Source organism: Ilyonectria robusta (assembly GCF_021365365.1).
Source record: "Ilyonectria robusta strain PMI_751 chromosome Unknown BGZ61scaffold_70, whole genome shotgun sequence".
NCBI lineage: Eukaryota > Fungi > Ascomycota > Sordariomycetes > Hypocreales > Nectriaceae > Ilyonectria > Ilyonectria robusta.
In genome coordinates, this window is record NW_025764504.1 from 16,012 (window position 1) to 34,449 (window position 18,438).

An 18,438-nucleotide genomic window follows, 5' to 3' on the forward strand; every position below is an offset into this window, starting at 1 on the left:
TAATTTATAAATATAATATAAAAAAAAGCTTCTAATTAATTTAATTTTAATTATTAAAAAAAAATCTATTTAATCTACTAGTTTTACTTTCTAATAAGAAAACAATATTAAACTTAAGTTATAGTTAGAGATTAAATATAATACAAATTAAATCTTAATAGAATTAAAAATATTAAAATAAGTAAATAAAAGTATAGCTCAAGAGGCTATTAAGAGATCTATTAAGAAAGTAGAAGCTAGAGAATCTAGTAAAGAGATTTATAGAGCTAATAAAATATTAAATTAGTTATAGGTATTTTACCCCCTAGTTCCCAATCAGTCCGATTTAACTTAATCGACTGAAAGCTTAATCGAATTGGGATCGCGGAAAATCGAATCGAATTGCGATTGAATCGACTCTCAATCACCGATCTCAGTCGCCGACTGCCTCGACCAGTTGACCTGCGGACCACCCTGACCCAGCCTGCCCAGTTGTTATCCAAGTCTGAGATTAGTCACCTGGATACTTCGACAAGAAACCTTGGGCTATAATCCTTCTCACAGTCAAATTCGTGCCACGGTGACTGCCGTCTTACGACAGCCAGGCCAGGAAAGGTCTGTCGGTGTGCATTGGATAGCCAAATTCATGAAACGTAATCCGATCATCAAAACGAAGATAGGGAAACGCCAGGAGGCCTCAAGGTTCAATTCCTTTACTCCAATGCCCGTCAATTGGTACTTTGATATCCGAGAGAGGGAGTATGGTTAGATCAAGCCTAAGAACACAGTTAATGTTGACGAGGGCGATATCATGGCTGTGCGGGGCGGAACTGGATTGGCGGTGGCTTGGTAGCTTGAAGGATAGGAGGCTTAGAAGATGGAGGCCTAGAGGGACCGGCTGATTGAGACTGACCACTAGCCAGAGTAACGCGGTTTGTTATCTGAGGTCCATGTTCGCCATCTTATTGGACAGCCCAATAACAGGGAAGTGGTGTCATTGTTCAGGGTAAGTGCTATTATTAATATTTGGATTTTATATTTTAGCAATCTGCCATCCCGTGTGTACTGTTCATCACTGTGCTTCCATTCCTTTGCTCTTGTTAATGCCTATTAACGTTTTGCTTGAAGTCTGGGATCGGTAGACAATTTGCCGGACCCGGCCCAATCTCATTCAACCAAGCATAAGAAACCATAGGCGACGCAGTCGACACATGTTCACCCACTTCGCCTCCAAACTTGGCGCCTTGCCCGATCTCCATCTGTCCCCGACGAAGAACGCTATCACGTCTCTCGCTTCGCCAGCATCCCCGGCTGCTATCATCTCGTTGTCCGCCACAACTTTATGGACGAGGTCGTCAGCCCGGACTTGGGTGTGCTGATTTGCGAGCAGGTGCGCAAGTTCGTCGGCCAGATGACCAGTCATCCTATAACATGTGAGTCTCTCGGACCAGAGCTTGTCGGGACAGGAACACTAATATCTTGCAGCTACCTCTATGGCGGCGCTGGCAAGGCGAAGGGAAACGCGGGATTCGACGACATCTACGTCCTAACAATTCCTACCTTTACATGGATTCCGATATACCCTACGGATTCCAACAAGATGGGCGACTTCCCACATCATAGCTTAAGCTGCAATATCGTCAACAAGGCCCAGATACTCATCCGCGGTGGTTTCTTCTTATTGAACAACGACTGTGACTCCCCAGAGCAGTAGGGTCTGCACAACCTCGACATAGGCAAGAAGACCAGCTATAACTCACCTTAGGCCTTATATAATCCTTCCAAGACGCACTACGTTGTTCCGATAGATACTATCTCGGTCGTTGGCGGCTCGGCAGATGGTGGGGCGAACAAGACGGCCCCGACGCACGGCTTCGACCACCAGGATCTCCGAGCCCTAATGACGCGTAAGGCATCGGCCGCTTCGAGGAAACCGACACGGGCCATTCCTGGGGAGGATCCTGGTCCCAAGCAAGGGTTGTCAATCGGAGCCATCGCCGGCATCGCCGTGGGCAGTCTCGTTAGTCTCAATGCTGTACTTGTTGGCGCCTTCTATCTCATCCGACGACATCGACGACGGAAGATGGCCCATGGATCCCATCGGCCCATAACCCAGTCTTACTCCCACCATCACCCACCACAATCCTCCAATAGTTCGCATCAGTACTCTCGAAGTCCAGCACCTTTCCAGTCCCGACCTCAGGCTGTTCCGCGTCATGCAGGCCCGCCAGTCGAACTTCCTTCGGGCTGAACTGACGAGATCCTACAACACATGCCATTGTACTTGGAGACCGGATCGCATATTGAGCCTAACTATGACATGACAGTCAGGGCAATATGTAGATTGAGGTCAGCATGCTGCAGGTACCAAGCCAGGATAGTCACCAGGTGGTGGAAGCCTTATATACGATGCAAAATATCGTCCTCTGCGGTCCGGCGCTCCAGAGTGGCACGCCGGAGTGCGTTCGCCTTGTCAAGCTGAGTTTCGAAGACCTCATCGCCGACTTGTAGTGGAGGCGGCTGGAAGGTCCCCGGTGATCTCAGCCATCGGACGGCCTTGAGTACAGAGCGGCTGTCTGAAAAACTGTCGATGAGATTCCGCCAAAAGAGCCGTTTGGCTCGACGGACTACGCTACGGAACTCCCGCTTGGCAAGCTGGACCTCCTTGCCGAACCCGAGCGGGTAGAGTCTTCTGATGGCTCGGTACTCAGCCGCGGCGCCAGCACACTCCTCGGTCCACCATGGAGCGCTGCGTCCTCCTTTCCGTGTCGGTCGGCCGGCCGGCTGCTTTTATAGCTAATTGTAGAAGATGAACAAGCGCAAATGCAAGCTCATCCAGTTCCAAGGTAGTTAAGACGGCAGTAGGGATTCCTATCGATCCGAGCTCTACAATCTCTATAAAGCGTTTCAGCTCGTCTTCAGTTGTCAGTCGGTCCTTACCCGGTTGTATGGGTACTGGCTTTATATGCGGGAGTGTGAGATTAAGCGTGAAGTGGTCGGAGCTGGTGGCTAAATAGTCCTCGACTGTGGCTTCGGCTAGTGGAATATTTGCAAAGGCGAGGTCTATCGTGTTCCCATGGGGATTTGTGGCGATATCTGGTGTATTCAGCAAGAAGAGGTCGTTTTCCGAGGCCCAGGATGCGTTGTCTCCGCTGCGGTTCGTAGTCTGTCCCGTCTGCCAGGTGCGGTGTCTGGCATTAAAATCACCTGGGGCTTTCCAAGTAGTGGAAGAATTCCACGGTCATATCCTTTAATATAGTATCTGGCGCGATATCTGGGTGCCGGACGCTATAGTTACAAATCGACTGCTATGGAATTTATATATTATCCTCTGGTAGCGAAAAGTACAGCGCCTAAAACTGAATCTTGAAGAATATTAGTTTTTCTTAGTACTAAGACTTCTTGTAATTATAGGTGCCGACCTTGTTTCTCTAACTACTGTTAAAAGTAATTATAATATAATCTCTAATTATATAACAGAACTGGCAATTAAATAGGCCTATATATTATTTAACTGCTTTTTAGGTCTCTTTAAATATCTAATAGAATTAGAGAAAGTAAAGATAATTCTATAATAGTAGGCTAGCTTTGTAGAAAAGATAATAGAATATAAAGAATAACTAGCTATTATTAGGCAGTATATATATTTATATAGTTATCTAATAAGGTAACTTCTATAGTAATTTATTCAGGTTAGTATCTATATAGAGTTAATTATAGAGAGTCTATATTTTAATATAGACTTTCTATATTATTTAAGCTATTATAATCTAACTAAACTTAGCTGCTAATTTCTCTAAGCTCTATTATAATTATAAAAGAAAAGGGACTGAAACTTAACCTATTTATATTTACTTTTACTTTTAGTAGAACTGTAATTTTAAAAGGATATACTAATAATATACTCTTATAATTTCTTCTATTACTAGAAAAAATACCTTTTCTACTAGTTTCTTTACTTTCTTCTTATAATTACTTTTAACTTTTAATAAGGGAATTTAGTATTTAAATTTACTGTATTTGACGGTCGTCTCAGGCATGTTCGCTCCTCGCACGTCGCCGTGTAACCCGCCCTCGCCGAGCGCTATCGCGTCATGCTCTTTAACTTCCACTGGGCGATATTGTTTTGGTAGAGTTAAATCGTTTCCATCTATTCCATTGGGCATTTATCTCTTGTGCAAGGGATAATCTCATCATTGGCGATATTGTGTGCACCTGGTCACTTTCTGTATTAAGAGCAGGTCTATACTTAGACGTCTTCGAATGTTAACGCAGAAGCCATATGAATTATATTTATGGTTTCTAAGCTGAGATTGTAATCTAAGGACACTTGTCAGCTTATAAATGCTGCTTAAGATATAACTCCGGAGCCACCTATATCTCAAAGGTACTGGGCCGTCTAGCAATTCACTAAAGAATATAAGCTTGATAAAGTCTGGCTTCGCTGGTCGGGGGCCCCATTTATTCCTCTATTCCCGGATAATCAGTTCTTTCAAGATATAAACACTAATGCTTAATGGATCCGGCACACTGGTTTGCGTTTCTTCAGGCAGAAAGAGAGGTCCTCTGTAGATAGCCTTTCACGGGCGCGACTCGCAACAACTTCGCCCAGCTTAAACATAGATTCTCCCCGTCCCCACTAACTCCCTATTTCCAACCTAACTCCAACCTTCACCCCGTGCCATAAGCAGCGGCCGCCGCTTCAGCTGCCGTAGATAGGACACTGAACACTTAAAGAATAGCCTTGAAGCTAGTTCGTAATAATACTACCAAACCACGGGAATCCACAGGCAGAGACAGAACGGGCAAGAAAGCATAAGCGAGGAGCAGATGCAGTATGGGCTTAAGGGGACAAGGACTCAAGTTGAGCAATGCATGACACAGCATGGGCTTAAGGAAATAAGGACACCGGTTAGGACACAGTATTGGCTTAAGGAGACCAGGACACAATTTGGGCAATATACATGTATATTAGTAATTAGTGCCCTTTCCGCTTAAGCCGCCGGGCATTAATAAATTGTATTATATTGTATTATAAGGTCACTAGCAACATCGGCGGTTCCTCCGGGACAGAGATCTTCAATCACTGCGCATCTTACACCCGACGCCAAAGTGCAAAACGAGCACTAGGAACATATTCTCTGTAGTTTAGAAGGCACGAAAGTAATTATCTCTACTGTCCATACTGTAGTCTATAAGTTCTAAGTTGCTTTTGTAAATCCATTCTCGCCGGCTAGTGGGGCTCGGAAGAGGGTCTGCGTCGGCGGTCACTCGCTCCCCCACGATGGCTTGGCTTGGGGCCACCCATGCACGAGCCCCGTCACCTTTTGACTCCAAAAACTCAGACACACCAAACTCAGGCACCCGCCCGGTCCATAAGCGCCCTTTGCCATACTTGCGCCTCGTCGGCAGCGAATCATGGGACAAAACACAGACTCCGAACAAGCTGGAAATGTCTTAACTGTCACACAGATAGCAATGGCCTAGGTACTCGGGCGGAGGGACCACGCTGGCGGCAAAATTAAGTGCTACTACTTCACTCAGAACGGTGAAGTTCGACTTGGACTTTACTTTCCGAGATTGTGCAGGAGCGAGAATCCCGAACACGACAGACCTGCAATGCCAACGTCATATTTGCCGTGACTGATATGGGTGTCAGCCGCAACGCTAACCCGAATCTTAACCTCGTGCCGAAAGACCTGACTAAGATTTTAGTGTCCAAATAAAGTCTCGCACCCAGGTGGTCGCGGCGAAACGAGCCACTGACTGCTCCGGGAAGAGCCTGGACCATGTCTACAGACAGACTGCAGCCTCGACCATATACGCAAACCATCGACAGCAAAATTATTATACGGATACAATAACGTCGCGCTGTGGTCAAGATACGTTTTGGCCGGTATTATTTATTGCTCCTTCACCCAAAAGCCGCCCCTACGTCTATCGATATATAAGCCCGTTATTCTCCCCGCCAATCTCTCTTGATGTCGCTCATCGCCGACCAACGACGGCACGCCGCCTCTAGCCCTCCCGACTCCCGGGCAAACTCGCGCGAGTTTGCAATACCTGCTACAGTAAATAAAGGATTCTGGCGTCAGGGTCCATGCTCTTCAACTATAATATCCAATCCCCCTTCGTCTAATGCGGCCGTCGGCAGCACGCCCTCCACCCCCAACAACTCTGGTAAGCAATCCTGCTATTACCGGCACTGCTTCTTATAGCCCCTGATACTGCGTACTGACTATGCTAGCGTCTGCAATCACTGCCAATATCAAGGCGGATAAGCCTTGCCTGTATGTTTGTAGCACCTGCAAGCACTCCTTCGCCCGATTTTACAATCTTAAGCGACATAAGTGCTTCTACATCAAGGAGAAACCTTTTGAGTATCCCGAATGCATACGATACTTTGTCTGTGGTAATATACTACTATATTACAAGTAGATGCTATACCAGACCTTACCCCTATTGTTATATTCTCAAAATTATTATGAGTCTGCTAGTAGTATTATTCTTAACCAGAGCCGAGCTTATAAGAATAGCATTATAGAACCTAATCTAGCTATATTCAACGTGCTGGCTACTTCTATGAGACTGCTGGCAAATACTATTATCTATATTAATAGCAGTATAATACAGATAATTGCTACTGCGAATGCCCCTATTATATAAGACATCCCCCCTATTTATATCTATAGTCTATACCCCAGTCTAGCCGGTTTGCCTATTTACAGCTTAAATTATAACTTTAGTAGTATATTACTAGCCGTGGGATAGGGAGGGGTGTAGCACGGGTTGGTCCAGCCGAAGGCGCGCACCTTAGGCGGCCTCGAGCTAAGTACCAGCCTGCAGACAGCGCTATTAATGGCCGCCTTTAATATCGAATTCGACTTTAAGGGCCTTCTCTGCGAGCCGGACTTAACAATAAACCTCAATATCCTCTATTATAATAATTCGCCGTAATCTATAGCCTTAGAATACGCCTTACTATTTGCGCCATCCTGGAACGAGATGCCCTTGAGCTAAACCCTCGATAATAGTTTTGAACTATTGAACGGTTGACTGGATTTGAGTATCAGACGGCCTTTCTCGCAAACGAGGACGTGGTGGATAGATCTAGTCCGTCCGCTATCAGTATAACGAGCCAGAGCGGGATAAGTGGTGTTATATCGGATGGTTTAAACCACTCTGCGCCGGCTGGGACGAGTACCATATGGTAACCCTGAGTAATGGGCCCTCCACAGGTGCCCAATTCATTTACGATGGATCTAGATAGTTCGGTCTTCCCGGATCTCTTAAAGGCCCCTTTATTACCCCAGCCAACTTCTCAAGACCGTTATACTATAGGGCAAAAGATTGGTTAATAATCGCTGTTGCGTAATTACTGAGCACACTAGCTGCTCCTTTAAGCCTATCGCTGTCCGGAGGACCAAGCCGTAACAAAGTATTACATTTGATAATAGTCAATCAATAGTGATGCGTAGCAGTTATGCGTGATTGAGGTAATCAAGTTGTATTAATAACTGAGGAGCGTACGCAGGTCTAAAAGAAATTTTAAAGGTACTATCCCTTTAACTGTGGTAAGGCTACACTTGACCCATAGTCCCCATAGAGGCTCGGAAGATCAGCGGTACGCTGGTTGACTTCAAAAGGCTAGGTGGCTATGCGGAGGGCTATGTATTTCGATATAGATCTCGACTTCTAGCGCCTCACAAAATAGGTGGGACCTCTTGTACCTCATCGTACTCTCCTTTTCGTTGGTTGGAATCCCTGCTACTAGCGCAAGTGTAGCCTTAGCACAGTCAAAGGGATATATTCCGCAAGGTCACCATGGCTTATGAGGCCGTACTGGTGATCCGTTGTGATCTCCCAGTGGATCGCCATTGGATCTCTATAGTCCCACGGTGGTCGAGCGTGATCCACTCTCATTGGTTCGCATTCCCGATTCTGCCCGTCCTGACCGCCTGGCCTTGCCCTGGTCATGACACAGATCGTGACACTTTTGAGCTAGGTTGATGGATCCGTTACGGACAATTCAATCGATGGATAAGGATCAATGCAGTGATGATGATGTTGATGATTAGTCCATCTCGTCATCCGGATCAGCCGGAAGAGGGGTTTTCATACCCCCCCTTCTGACTAAGGTCAGGATATCAATCTATCCGAGGTTTCGTCATACAGGGTCATCATTCAACAGATGTCGTGCTAACATCTTATATAGTCTATTAAGCAAAAGTCAAATAATCCCCGCATGCGGCGCGGGCCGAACCTTATAAAATCCTCTTCAATGCGGCGTTCAAGCGCAAAGTTGCTGTTGCACCTGCTGGATTTACCGGCACGCCCATTTAAATAAGGTGCCCTCGCCCCCCGCTACCAGCGCCACGTCACATGACCTTTCTTATATACATTCTCCCTACCGCCCAACGTCGATCCACCCTTGTGAACTTGTACTCTTAACTTCTGCCCCTTCTATCGCTCCTCATTTCCTCTTCAGCCTAAGTTTCATTTCTATAAGCCGGTCGCATCATCCGCTCTGCTGCATAGGACCGCTATTATTGCTCTAGAGCAACATAGCAAGAGCGTTAGCCGCATTCTCCCTTTTCTACTGATTTAGAACGATCGGTTGTATTATATAAATGCTTTCTATAGATTTTGTTTTTAGGAGTAGGTTTGATGGTTGATTAAACTTGTGAAGTCGGAGTTGTTTGTTGTTAGATGGTTTTGTTGGAGATCACAAGTGTGAGGCGACCAAGTGGGCAGCAAGGTGTGGAAGACGATGGAACATTCCACAGAGATCGTGCCTGTAACTAATACATAAATAATAGTTCCCTACTGCACACTTAGTGAGAAATAAGCAACCTGATCTTCTCATTTCAACGTCAGTAACTCTTAGTCTATCTCGGTTTCACGTCCTAAATGTAGCCCTCCTCTCCTGAAAGCCGCTGGCGACATCGACCGTCCGCCTACGACCTCAGATTCTTCTTGATCATCTCTAGGTCCACCTCTAAGAAGCCCTGGCCCTTGGTGACATAGCCCTCCCAGCTGCCGTACTTGTCCCGTAGACCCTCGAGGAAGGCGTTCCAGTACGACGGGCGCAAGCTGACGAGATTCCAGAAGCCCGGCGTCTCCGGGTCCGAGACGCCCAGGCTAGCCATGGCGAAGCCGCCGAGCTTCTCGCGCGCGCTCTCGGTGCCGAGGCGCGATAGCATGTAGTCGAGGACAACGTCGTCGGGTGCGGTGTCGGCGAGGCTCTGCAGGAGGCCGGCGACGACGCCGGTGCGGTCTCGACCGGCAGGGTCGAGGGGAAGAAGATCAGTTGGTAAGCGGACGGTTCTCGTGGTCATAGGGCCAGCGATGTGGTCTGAGATAAGAGGAGAAAGAGAGGAAAGTCGCGTTGTCTAGGAGATGACCCCGAAATGTGATATCCTTCCTAAGACCTATTCGTCTGACAGCGTGCTCGCCTGGAGAGTATTCTCGAGACAGTAATTCAGTCTGCGCATGTGACAAGTACTGCATCCACACTCCCTTGTTCTCATGTTCTGGAAAGGAAAGCGCTTTAGCTAGCCGCTGGATCACCGTTATATTACACGAAGACTGTAAGAAGGCTAGGAAAGGGGCTTGATGGAAAGTCTGTATGCCGGGCGGGGACGACTTCTTTTAAGGCCTTTGGTATTCGCCCTTTCCTTCCTAATAACTATAAGGGAGCTCTCCTTATGTCACATTTTGGGATCATCGTACGATGCCTGGAACAGCTTCCAGACCGGCTGCTAGGAATCCGATCCGGACCGGGTCTCAGACCCTCGGCAGGTGGGTCCTCCGGTCTCAGACCTCCGGACCTCGGGCCCGGAGGCTGCCGGAGGCCGCCGGAGGCCGCCCTCATCTTCATCTATAAGACCGATCCCTAGCCCTTCGTTAGATAGAAAATCAAGAGCTTTCATCATCATCATCCTGATCCTATCCACTCAGTGTGACACCTTATAACCACAAGGTCTACCAACATGCTATTGGCGAATTGACCCTCCTGACGAAGCTTGAAGACATAGGGGACAGCTTAGACATTTTAATGTCCACCTCGCAGCGACAAAATCTCGACAGTGGTAAGAAAGTTACGCGACTAGTCTAAGAAATACACTGACAATTCTTCGTAGATCCGGCCGCTGTTGGACTCGCACGGCTGCTTAACGGGCTACCGCTTGCTCTCCCGACTGCTGGAACCTTTCAGGTTTCAACAAGTTGGGCAGAATACATCCAGATACCCCAAGAGTCATGGCTGTGGCTCCAGAAAAATAGTCCAAAGTCCCTCCGCTTGGAATCGGGCTTCGAATTCTACCCCACCTCTTATCAAGGCCGTGTCGAGTTGATTGACCACAAATTCCTCGTACGTTGTCGACGGATATCTACCACCGGTCAACTGTGCCAAGTCTCTGATACTCAAGCCACCGAGAGAAGGATCAGGGTCCTTGTAATGGTAGACGTCCTCAGTTCCTCTAAGAATGCACCTTGGCTTGCACCCCACGAGAATATCTTTGATATATTTGACCCCAACAAGCCCCTGAACCGTTTCTCTGAACTTCCGCGCAACTGAGGGCAAGAAACCGCCCACTATAAAGTAACTGCTGCGGATAACATAGCCAAAAGGAATGTATTGAAGTAGGTGATCGTACACGTCGCCGCTTCCGACATCCTTGCCTCGTCGTATTCTGTCGATGACTGCTTGAATTTGTTCGTTGATATCAGGAATTACTAAGCCGTCGGGGTCTTCGTGCTGAATGCTCTCCAACATCCACTTCAATACTAGGTCGGATAGTACAGTATTCGGTTGGACCGTCCCAGAAAGTAGGTTTAGTGGTACTGTAACCGCTGCTTGAGGTAGACTAGTGCCCGCTCGAAAGAACTTAAACTTCTGCCGACCTAGGTCGTAATGCGTCCTAGGAAACCACTTCTGGTGGATTTCAAATTTGGGATCTGTCTTAGATCTGACGCTTCGATTCACCAAACAAGGTCGAAATGCGGATAGCCTGTCGTGATGAGATATGGCATGGTATACTTTCTCCATAATACCGGATACACTCTGGTCGTGGAAGCTATCTCGCCATACGAGGCCTTCGCCGCCAATCAGTTCCGGAATACCTAGGGTTCCTACTGTGTTAAAAAGGCCTATGAACTTGACGGGTGTTCTAACATTATGGCTGTTCCTTATACGAAGTTTTCTTATGTCGTCAGATTGAGGATGGGCCCATTCCTCTGGGCAGCGGTATATCTTATACACTCGTTTGCATCTCATAGTCGTAATGGTACGGTTAATGTTTCCATGTCTATCAAGCGTAGGCTTTATAATACCGCAGTTGTTGATCATGCCCGCGACAGACCGGATAATGTAAGCTCCTCTACTCAGACCAAACATCCAAATTTCGAATTGTAGCGTATAGTTCTCGACAATGTATTGATACGCCGCTTCGCACTCCTCATTAACTTGAACGGCGGCCGCGCACTCGAAGAGATTGTGCAGAAATGTGCTGCCCAAGCCCACTCCGTCAGCATAGCGGGCTTTGACAGTATCGGTACTCCGTATAGAGAGCTCCGAGTCCACGCGGATGCCGACCATTTCGGCGAGTAGATGGATATTAGTTTCTGTGCCGGCCTCTTTACCGCACCATGTTCCATCGCATAGGAGAATCAGCTTGTTTCTGGGCTCCCTAGCTTCGGGTTCTCTGGCGTCCATAATTAAAGGGTGGAACACTGGAGGGGAAAGTGTAGTGTTAATAGAGAATCGACGATGCAGCGGGCGAGAACAATCTGTGGAATAATGCAAAAGACAGAGGCATTAACTGGAGTGGAAGTACCAAGGTGAGGTGCGATATTTTTTGTCTTCTGAAATGAACAATCAAAGGATATGTAGAAGTATTAGGTAGATAAAATGCAAGCCCATGTGATGACAACCTGGAAAGCAGGACTTTAAAGGTTCACGACTTTTCCTCCCTTCCCGTAAGCGCGGACCTGTGGTGACTTCTGATTGGGGCTTTTTGCTGCGAACGTAAGCCCGCCTCGACGGACTTTGCAGCGACCTGGTGCGCGACGAACTTGCGCACCTACTCGTAAATCAGCACACCCAAATCCGGGCTGACGACCTCGTCCATAAAAGCCGTGGCGGACAACGAAACGGTAGCAGCCGGGGATGCTGGCGAGCCGGGAGATGTGGTAGCGCTCTTCGTCGGAGACGGATGGAGTCTTGGCGGGGTGGAGGTGGAAGAACACGGAGACATCGGTCTAGGCGCCAAGTTTGGAGGCGAAGTAAGTGCAGACACTCGGGGTAAGAACGCCAGTCTTGTTAAAGAAGATGCCGAAGCCACTGACGGAAGAGAGTAGGTCACCGCCCCACCGAAGTATCAGCGCCAACTTACCCCCTATTCTTTATAACGAGAGTATAGGGCTGGAAACAGTCGTCTGCCTCAGTATGACACTGGTTCTCCTTGCTAAACCTCTACAGCAAGAACATGCCAGCTATAAGCGCCGAAATAAACAGTATAAACCATACGCCATCTGGCATCTTTTTGATGGCCGACGAAAGATACAAACCGTCGACAATAACAAAGACTTCGGCTGGTAAGAACACGACCTATAATGGAAGACGCCAGATGAGGATTGCGACCAGCATGACTATGAGGGTGTCGAACAAGGTGATAAATATAATGCATACGCCGTAAGCATGGCCCAAGCTTGTGGTGCTGTTATCACAAGGCGGTGACGAGAATAATGCCGAGCATGAGCAGCCAGCCGCACGAACATTTCCTCAGCCGAGCCAAGCCGACGTGCGAATACCAGCGATCCTCCAGCCGAAAGCCCTCTGCACATCGCAAAGAGGTTCATCTTCGTTAAGACAGAGGGAGCAGCCAAGAAGGTACGGGACGAGAGTTAGATCCACTTGTCAGATTTGTGAGCAATCGCTAGACATAGCATAGAAGCACGATAGAATAAATTCAAGACATTTCAAGGCAAACCATCTGCATTACTTTCTAAATTGTCGACCTTGCCATAGGTTTCCTAACCACTGGCAGCACACAGGGCTACTGCTAGAACACAGAGTTAGCAGCGCCGAAGACTGGTCCGCTGCGGTCCCGCTGCTATTGCCGCATCTACCGCAGCAACGAGAATTGAATGAATCACGTTCGTAAGATACATCGCCCAATGTACTGAGGGGCTCACAAGATGTCCGTGCAGATCCATTTCACATGTTAGAGCGTGCGTTTTGGGTTTTGCAACAGTGACCCCTATAGGCTGCCATGCACTAGACAAGCCATGATGGAGACGAGTGCGATTAAGGCGTAGGCCTATGGAAACCGGAGTAAGCGGCACTGGCCTAATGGTACGTCAGAGTCAGCGGCGCACCAGATTGGTCCGTTGGAAAGAACATGACACCTGACGTTATGCTGTGCAGAAGCGGTTGCATAATGGGATCTGGAAGAGGATATATATTGAATAGATACGCTCCGGCAGTCTTGCGTCATCCCAGTCGCTCGCTATACTTCCGCCATGGCTGCTAATCCGCCGAAGCGACCAGGGCAACCGAAACTGCGAACCAGCTGCGATCAATGCGGTGCGGCCAAGGTGAAATGCGACCGAAGCCAGCCCGAGTGCGGACGCTGTGTCTCTCACGGCAGGACATGCATCTATGGGGTTTCACGGAAAATGGGGAAGCCGCCGCGAGTGAAATTTCGACCAAGCTTATATCGGACCCCAGGCGATCAAGCTGGAGCCCACGCCGGAGCTGGAGCCGGCGTTACAGAGGTGCACAAGCTCGATAGTAGTAGTTGCAGCGATGGTATAATTATGACGCTCGATCCGCTCTCCAACATTACTGACGTAATCACAGCCTGGGATGCCACGGATAAGAACACCAACTGCATAGACTTGGACGCGTTGGACGGCTTGTTCACGGACCTGAACGCATTGGATGGCTTGTTCAACGACATAAACGGCCAACTTATACCCAATTCCCCTTCTCTCAATTTTGGTGAAATAGCCTTTACAGATCATTTCAACAACCACTTATCTCCTAACTTGCAACCCGGGCCATTTCCCACCCCGGAATCGACTGACTGCAGGAGTTACCTACCAACAGAGGCTTCTACGACCCAGCCCACCGCACATCACTCCCCATCCGACGCCAATTCACACTCTGACAGAACTGCAATGCCGCCTGCGGGCATTAGCGGCCACGACTGTCCTCGGGAAGCATACGACATCCTACGAAACCTATCTTTTCCCAATCCCAACAAAATTCACTCTACCACATCATTAGGAACACCAGCCTCGGCGACAAGCGGCGTTGGCAATCAAGTACCCTTGGACCACGTCCTACGCCTCAATGCCGAGGCCAGCGAGCGGCTCAGTCCTCTTTTGACCTGCTCTTGTGCTCGGTCGCCGCATCTTGCGTTTCTATATGCATCAATCATATCCCGGGTCCTACTATGGTACCAGCAAGCGACTGCCTACACACAGAGCGCTACATGGAGCCATGCCACGCCAGACTGCTCGCTTAGTATGGGCGGCGCAAAAAGTACAGCTACAACCGCTCCGTACGCGACGGGGTTGGCTGTTGCGCCCGCCAAGATGGCCATCGGGAGTTTCAACGTCGACGACCTACGTATACAGACGGCTTTGAAGATCCAGTTGTTGTCAGGCGAGATGGGAAGGGCCGGCCGCCTGATTGATCAATTTACTTCACTCAACTCCGGCGGCCAATGTCAGACGGATGAATCCAATCTTGGCAGCATTAATAGACTGTATCAAAGTTTAGATGCATGGCTAAGAGGTGAGCATTCAAGGATAGCCAATATGATGAGACTAAAATTGAGGGAGCTCAACACATGAATCGAGCATAGAGCTAATATGCCTTCCCCCTTGCATATGTGCACTCCTGGCTTGCACCTTCACCTCCTGCTTCGTATGCACTGCCTCCGGATGCTCCTCTCTAAAAACACTCTTCGTCGTCTCACCTTCCCCTCAAAAAATCTTTTCTTGGCGCGAGCCGTTAGTGCTTTGGTGTAACAGGGGGGCCCTGTTATAGGCCAAGCCCTTACAAAATCGACCATGCGACTATCACGGCCCTTACAGTCGGTCAAGCAGGCGGTTCTGCCTTCACGACCACGACCACGACCGTCACCACGACACGACAATACCGCAATGCGCACCAACGGGGTCCCCCTCGGAACGCCTGGGAAGGCGTTGGCAGCCGTACGCGGACCACGATATGTCGTGCCTGTACCGCCGTAGAGCCTAGCGGATCCTACAGGCTCGCAAGAACCACCTTGCGCACGATTTTCGACGGCGGCCTAGCCTTTGGCCCTTTGGCCAAGCTAGACCCTCTATCAATAGTCTCTGAGAGAGCTCCAAAGTCAATGACGGGAACCTCAAGACGAACTGCAACACCGCGGGACTAGGGACCTGGGATTGAGAAAGGATCTGGAAGTGAATAACGGGCTGGAGTTACGGAGCCCTCGAACGAAGGAGAGGAACGTACTTGAACCTTCTGCCGCTTGGACTTGTTGGTTTTTCATCCCTAGAGGGTCTTCCGATGAGGAGGCTTGATGTGCGGGATATCTAGTGTTTAAAGGCGGCTGATAGATTACGGCACAATGAGACTGGAAGGATGTATGCTTCGGTTGACCTAGCATCCCGGAGGGCCTCGTTGCCTCGTACTTACCAGTAGCTGGAACAACTAGGTAGACTCTCGCACGCCACATGCCCCTTAGGAGGCTGGAGCGCCTTGCGCTCCCTTGGCGTTAAATACATCTCTCTCTCTCTCTCTCTTTCTCCATCATCTTTCCACCTTCCCCTTGATTTATTTTTCTTGGCACCTAGTGTTAGTGCCCTCACGTAATTACTGCAATTTCCCTAACAAGGCTTCCGAGAGACCCGGCCGCCCACCCGACCGCACCCGGGCCCGCTATGGCTGCCGTGCCGGGCACCCCACACAGGAACATTCTAGCACACCAGATGATACTGGATAGCAGCCCTCAGACCTTTTTCGAAGAACCAATGCCCTCTTCGCCCACAAAGCGAAGACGTACAGCGCAGCCCGAATACCCCAAGCCGCCGGCTCTAGCTGCCCCGGGTAGGTCCCAGCAGAGGGAAAAGGGGCCCCCGGAACAAGGGCCCCTAGACCCCCTCATCTCCGAACTTGGCACCTTCGTCAAAGGGATCAAACAGCTAGCGCAGGCTATTGACAGTATCGTCGACAATGCCGGCCAGCAGGAGAAACAGACCCACCACCGATGCATGCCGAGAAAAATCATACCGAGGACAAAATGGCATTGGCGGTCTGTATAACGGGTGCTGACTCCGGCCGGCCGCCGCCTGCTCCGAGAAGGGTGAGCGAGGCAAAGACGCCGGAGGAAAAGGCGACATCGAACCCGGCTACCACATTTTGCGTGGAAGGGTTGCTGGCATAGAGGCGAGGAAATAGACCGCTTCTTCCCTCAGCCGCCATTGTGGCTTCGTTAAACATGTGAAAATGATATATAATAATCAGACTATGAGACTTGGAATGGGGCGTCTAATTATACAAACCCGAAGATGGGCTCGGACGGAGCATCCAGCAATATCTCGCCACAAGTGACATCTGTTTTTTTTCGGAAACATGGTAGTCAGCGTCAAATGGATATGGCCCCAAAAACAGGCCGAGGTAATATAACCAGCCCGGAATTCTTCAGTGTAATACAATTACGATTTGCTGACGCCACAGTCACGTTACATTCAGGCTCCGCCATTGGCATTGCCGAATGATCTCGCATGGTGTATGGAGGGCCGAGAATGGCCGAATATCGAGACCCAACAGATTGGAACACAGGCCAATACCACACCTACTTGTCGCTAACACTGCCCACCTATGTAGGTACCTATGCCTATGTAGCCAGTAACGGAACTTGCCGAACCGCCCTCTCAAATAACCATGTTGGCCCGGACCAGTGGGCGCTATAATCTGACTGTGTCGTGGTCTCGCAGGGTTAGGCGTAGGCTTAAGCATAGCATGTGGTTAAAAGATATGTTACCAGTCGTAGGGCTGACAGGGTATGTGGATGACAATGCATGGCTTCGGCTTACTGCGTCTTGCGGCTCAACGATATGTAAACTTCCCAAAATAGTAGCCTATTCTAGAGGAGATGACTCAGACGCCGCTGTAGCTCTGGAGGCTAAAGCTGCGGCGAACACGAACGGCGATGGACAAGACAGCGCCCCCGGCGATACATCTCCCGAGGCTGAAGCTACAGCTCCGGAGTCTGAACCTGGGGCGAACGCTGACGGTGATGGTCAAGACGACGCCCTCAACGCTGTGACTCCAGAGGCTGAAGCTATCGCTCCGAAGTCGGGAACCGACGGCGATGGACAAGAGGACCCGGATGCTGGTGCAGTTCCCGAGGCAGAAGCTATAGCTCCGGAGGCTGAGGCTGAGCCGACAGCATGTTAGGGCCGAAACAGTACGATATTCCGAACATATTCGTGTAGCCACTGGATCAAGGTTGGGGACGGCGTAGGAGTAGCCATGCCTCATGTAAGGGGCGCGCCTTGCTGATGGTTTGGTATGTCGGGTTTATTCGTTTCGTTTATGTCGCGAATTGCCAAATATTCGCTTTTGCGTTTTCATTATGCATTCTCTTGCTTTATCCATCACGTCCCTTTGTTGCGCCTGGGCTTTTCACTAATGCCCAAGCTCGAAGATTCACCACTGCGGGGCTGGCTCTGCAACGTGGCGCAAGCTGGTCCGGACTACTACGGCAGCCTATAGGGGTCACTGTTGCAAAACCCCAAAAGTCACTGCGCGAGAGGCGAAAAGGGTTAGCGGTATGGCCATAGTGCCCAGCAGTATATTGCTCCACGTACCCCAGCGTAAATTTCCTGTACTTTTTGGCGTTACGGAAGGTACAATTACAAGAGCGGGACTGCAGCAGACTAGCAGAGTGTATTTCTATTACTTCTAATATCAGCCGCTACTATAGCAGTTGAGTTTGATAATACTAACGCTTAATTATCCTTATTCTCATTCTTATCCTTCTTATCTAGCTTATTAAGCTGCTAAGTATTAAGTTAGTAGTGTAAATATACCTAGTTAACGATTTAATCCTACTTATAATTCAGAGCTAAGCAGCTTTAGTAATAGTCTCTAGCGCTATAATTATTTGCTCCTTAAGGCTCTTCTCAGCTATTTCACTATATAAAGCTAAAGCAGAAGCTAGTTTTAGAGCAGCAGCAGGAGCTGTACTACTACTGTAAGCTTATAGCTGTTGCACTATATACTGTATAGCAGTACGCTAGATATTGTCACGGGCCAGGGCCCATATCCTTGCGGCTGTGCCGCAAGACGTACAAGGCTTGTGCGCACTAGAAACGGGAAATCGTTCCACAGCTCAGGGGCATTTGGGAACTTCTTTCTTTCTTCTTCATCTTTGATGTAAATAGCATCCTGGA

General features: G+C 48.9%; 6 protein-coding genes across 6 annotated transcripts; 1 reads left to right on the plus strand and 5 right to left on the minus strand.

Moving 5' to 3' along the window:
• Window positions 1-1,150: 1,150 nt before the first annotated feature.
• On the minus strand, window positions 1,151-2,258 carry BGZ61DRAFT_487301 (uncharacterized protein; the record flags this gene model as incomplete). Its single annotated transcript, XM_046249953.1, has 4 exons — window positions 1,151-1,403; window positions 1,562-1,587; window positions 1,772-1,876; window positions 2,118-2,258. 4 exons carry the CDS (start codon window positions 2,256-2,258, stop codon window positions 1,151-1,153), a joined length of 525 nt encoding a protein of 174 aa, XP_046094002.1.
• A 121-nt stretch (window positions 2,259-2,379) lies between these two features.
• Window positions 2,380-2,676, minus strand: BGZ61DRAFT_374295 (uncharacterized protein; the record flags this gene model as incomplete). Its single annotated transcript, XM_046242322.1, has 1 exon — window positions 2,380-2,676. A coding segment is annotated over one exon (297 nt), but the record flags the coding sequence as incomplete, so codon positions are not given.
• Window positions 2,677-8,840: 6,164 nt separating this feature from the next.
• Window positions 8,841-9,317, minus strand: BGZ61DRAFT_594861 (uncharacterized protein; the record flags this gene model as incomplete). Its single annotated transcript, XM_046256872.1, has 1 exon — window positions 8,841-9,317. The coding sequence occupies one exon, from the start codon at window positions 9,315-9,317 to the stop codon at window positions 8,937-8,939; it is 381 nt and encodes a 126-aa protein (XP_046094004.1). The 3' UTR covers window positions 8,841-8,936.
• Window positions 9,318-10,348: 1,031 nt separating this feature from the next.
• BGZ61DRAFT_285851 (uncharacterized protein) lies at window positions 10,349-11,674 on the minus strand (the record flags this gene model as incomplete). Its single annotated transcript, XM_046238513.1, has 2 exons — window positions 10,349-10,536; window positions 10,588-11,674. Coding segments are annotated over 2 exons (1,275 nt in total), but the record flags the coding sequence as incomplete, so codon positions are not given.
• Window positions 11,675-13,503: 1,829 nt separating this feature from the next.
• Window positions 13,504-13,671, plus strand: BGZ61DRAFT_374317 (uncharacterized protein; the record flags this gene model as incomplete). Its single annotated transcript, XM_046242324.1, has 1 exon — window positions 13,504-13,671. A coding segment is annotated over one exon (168 nt), but the record flags the coding sequence as incomplete, so codon positions are not given.
• A 2,593-nt stretch (window positions 13,672-16,264) lies between these two features.
• On the minus strand, window positions 16,265-16,462 carry BGZ61DRAFT_374285 (uncharacterized protein; the record flags this gene model as incomplete). The annotated part of the gene is made up of 1 exon (XM_046242319.1): window positions 16,265-16,462. One exon carries the CDS (start codon window positions 16,460-16,462, stop codon window positions 16,265-16,267), a length of 198 nt encoding a protein of 65 aa, XP_046094007.1.
• Window positions 16,463-18,438: the final 1,976 nt, after the last annotated feature.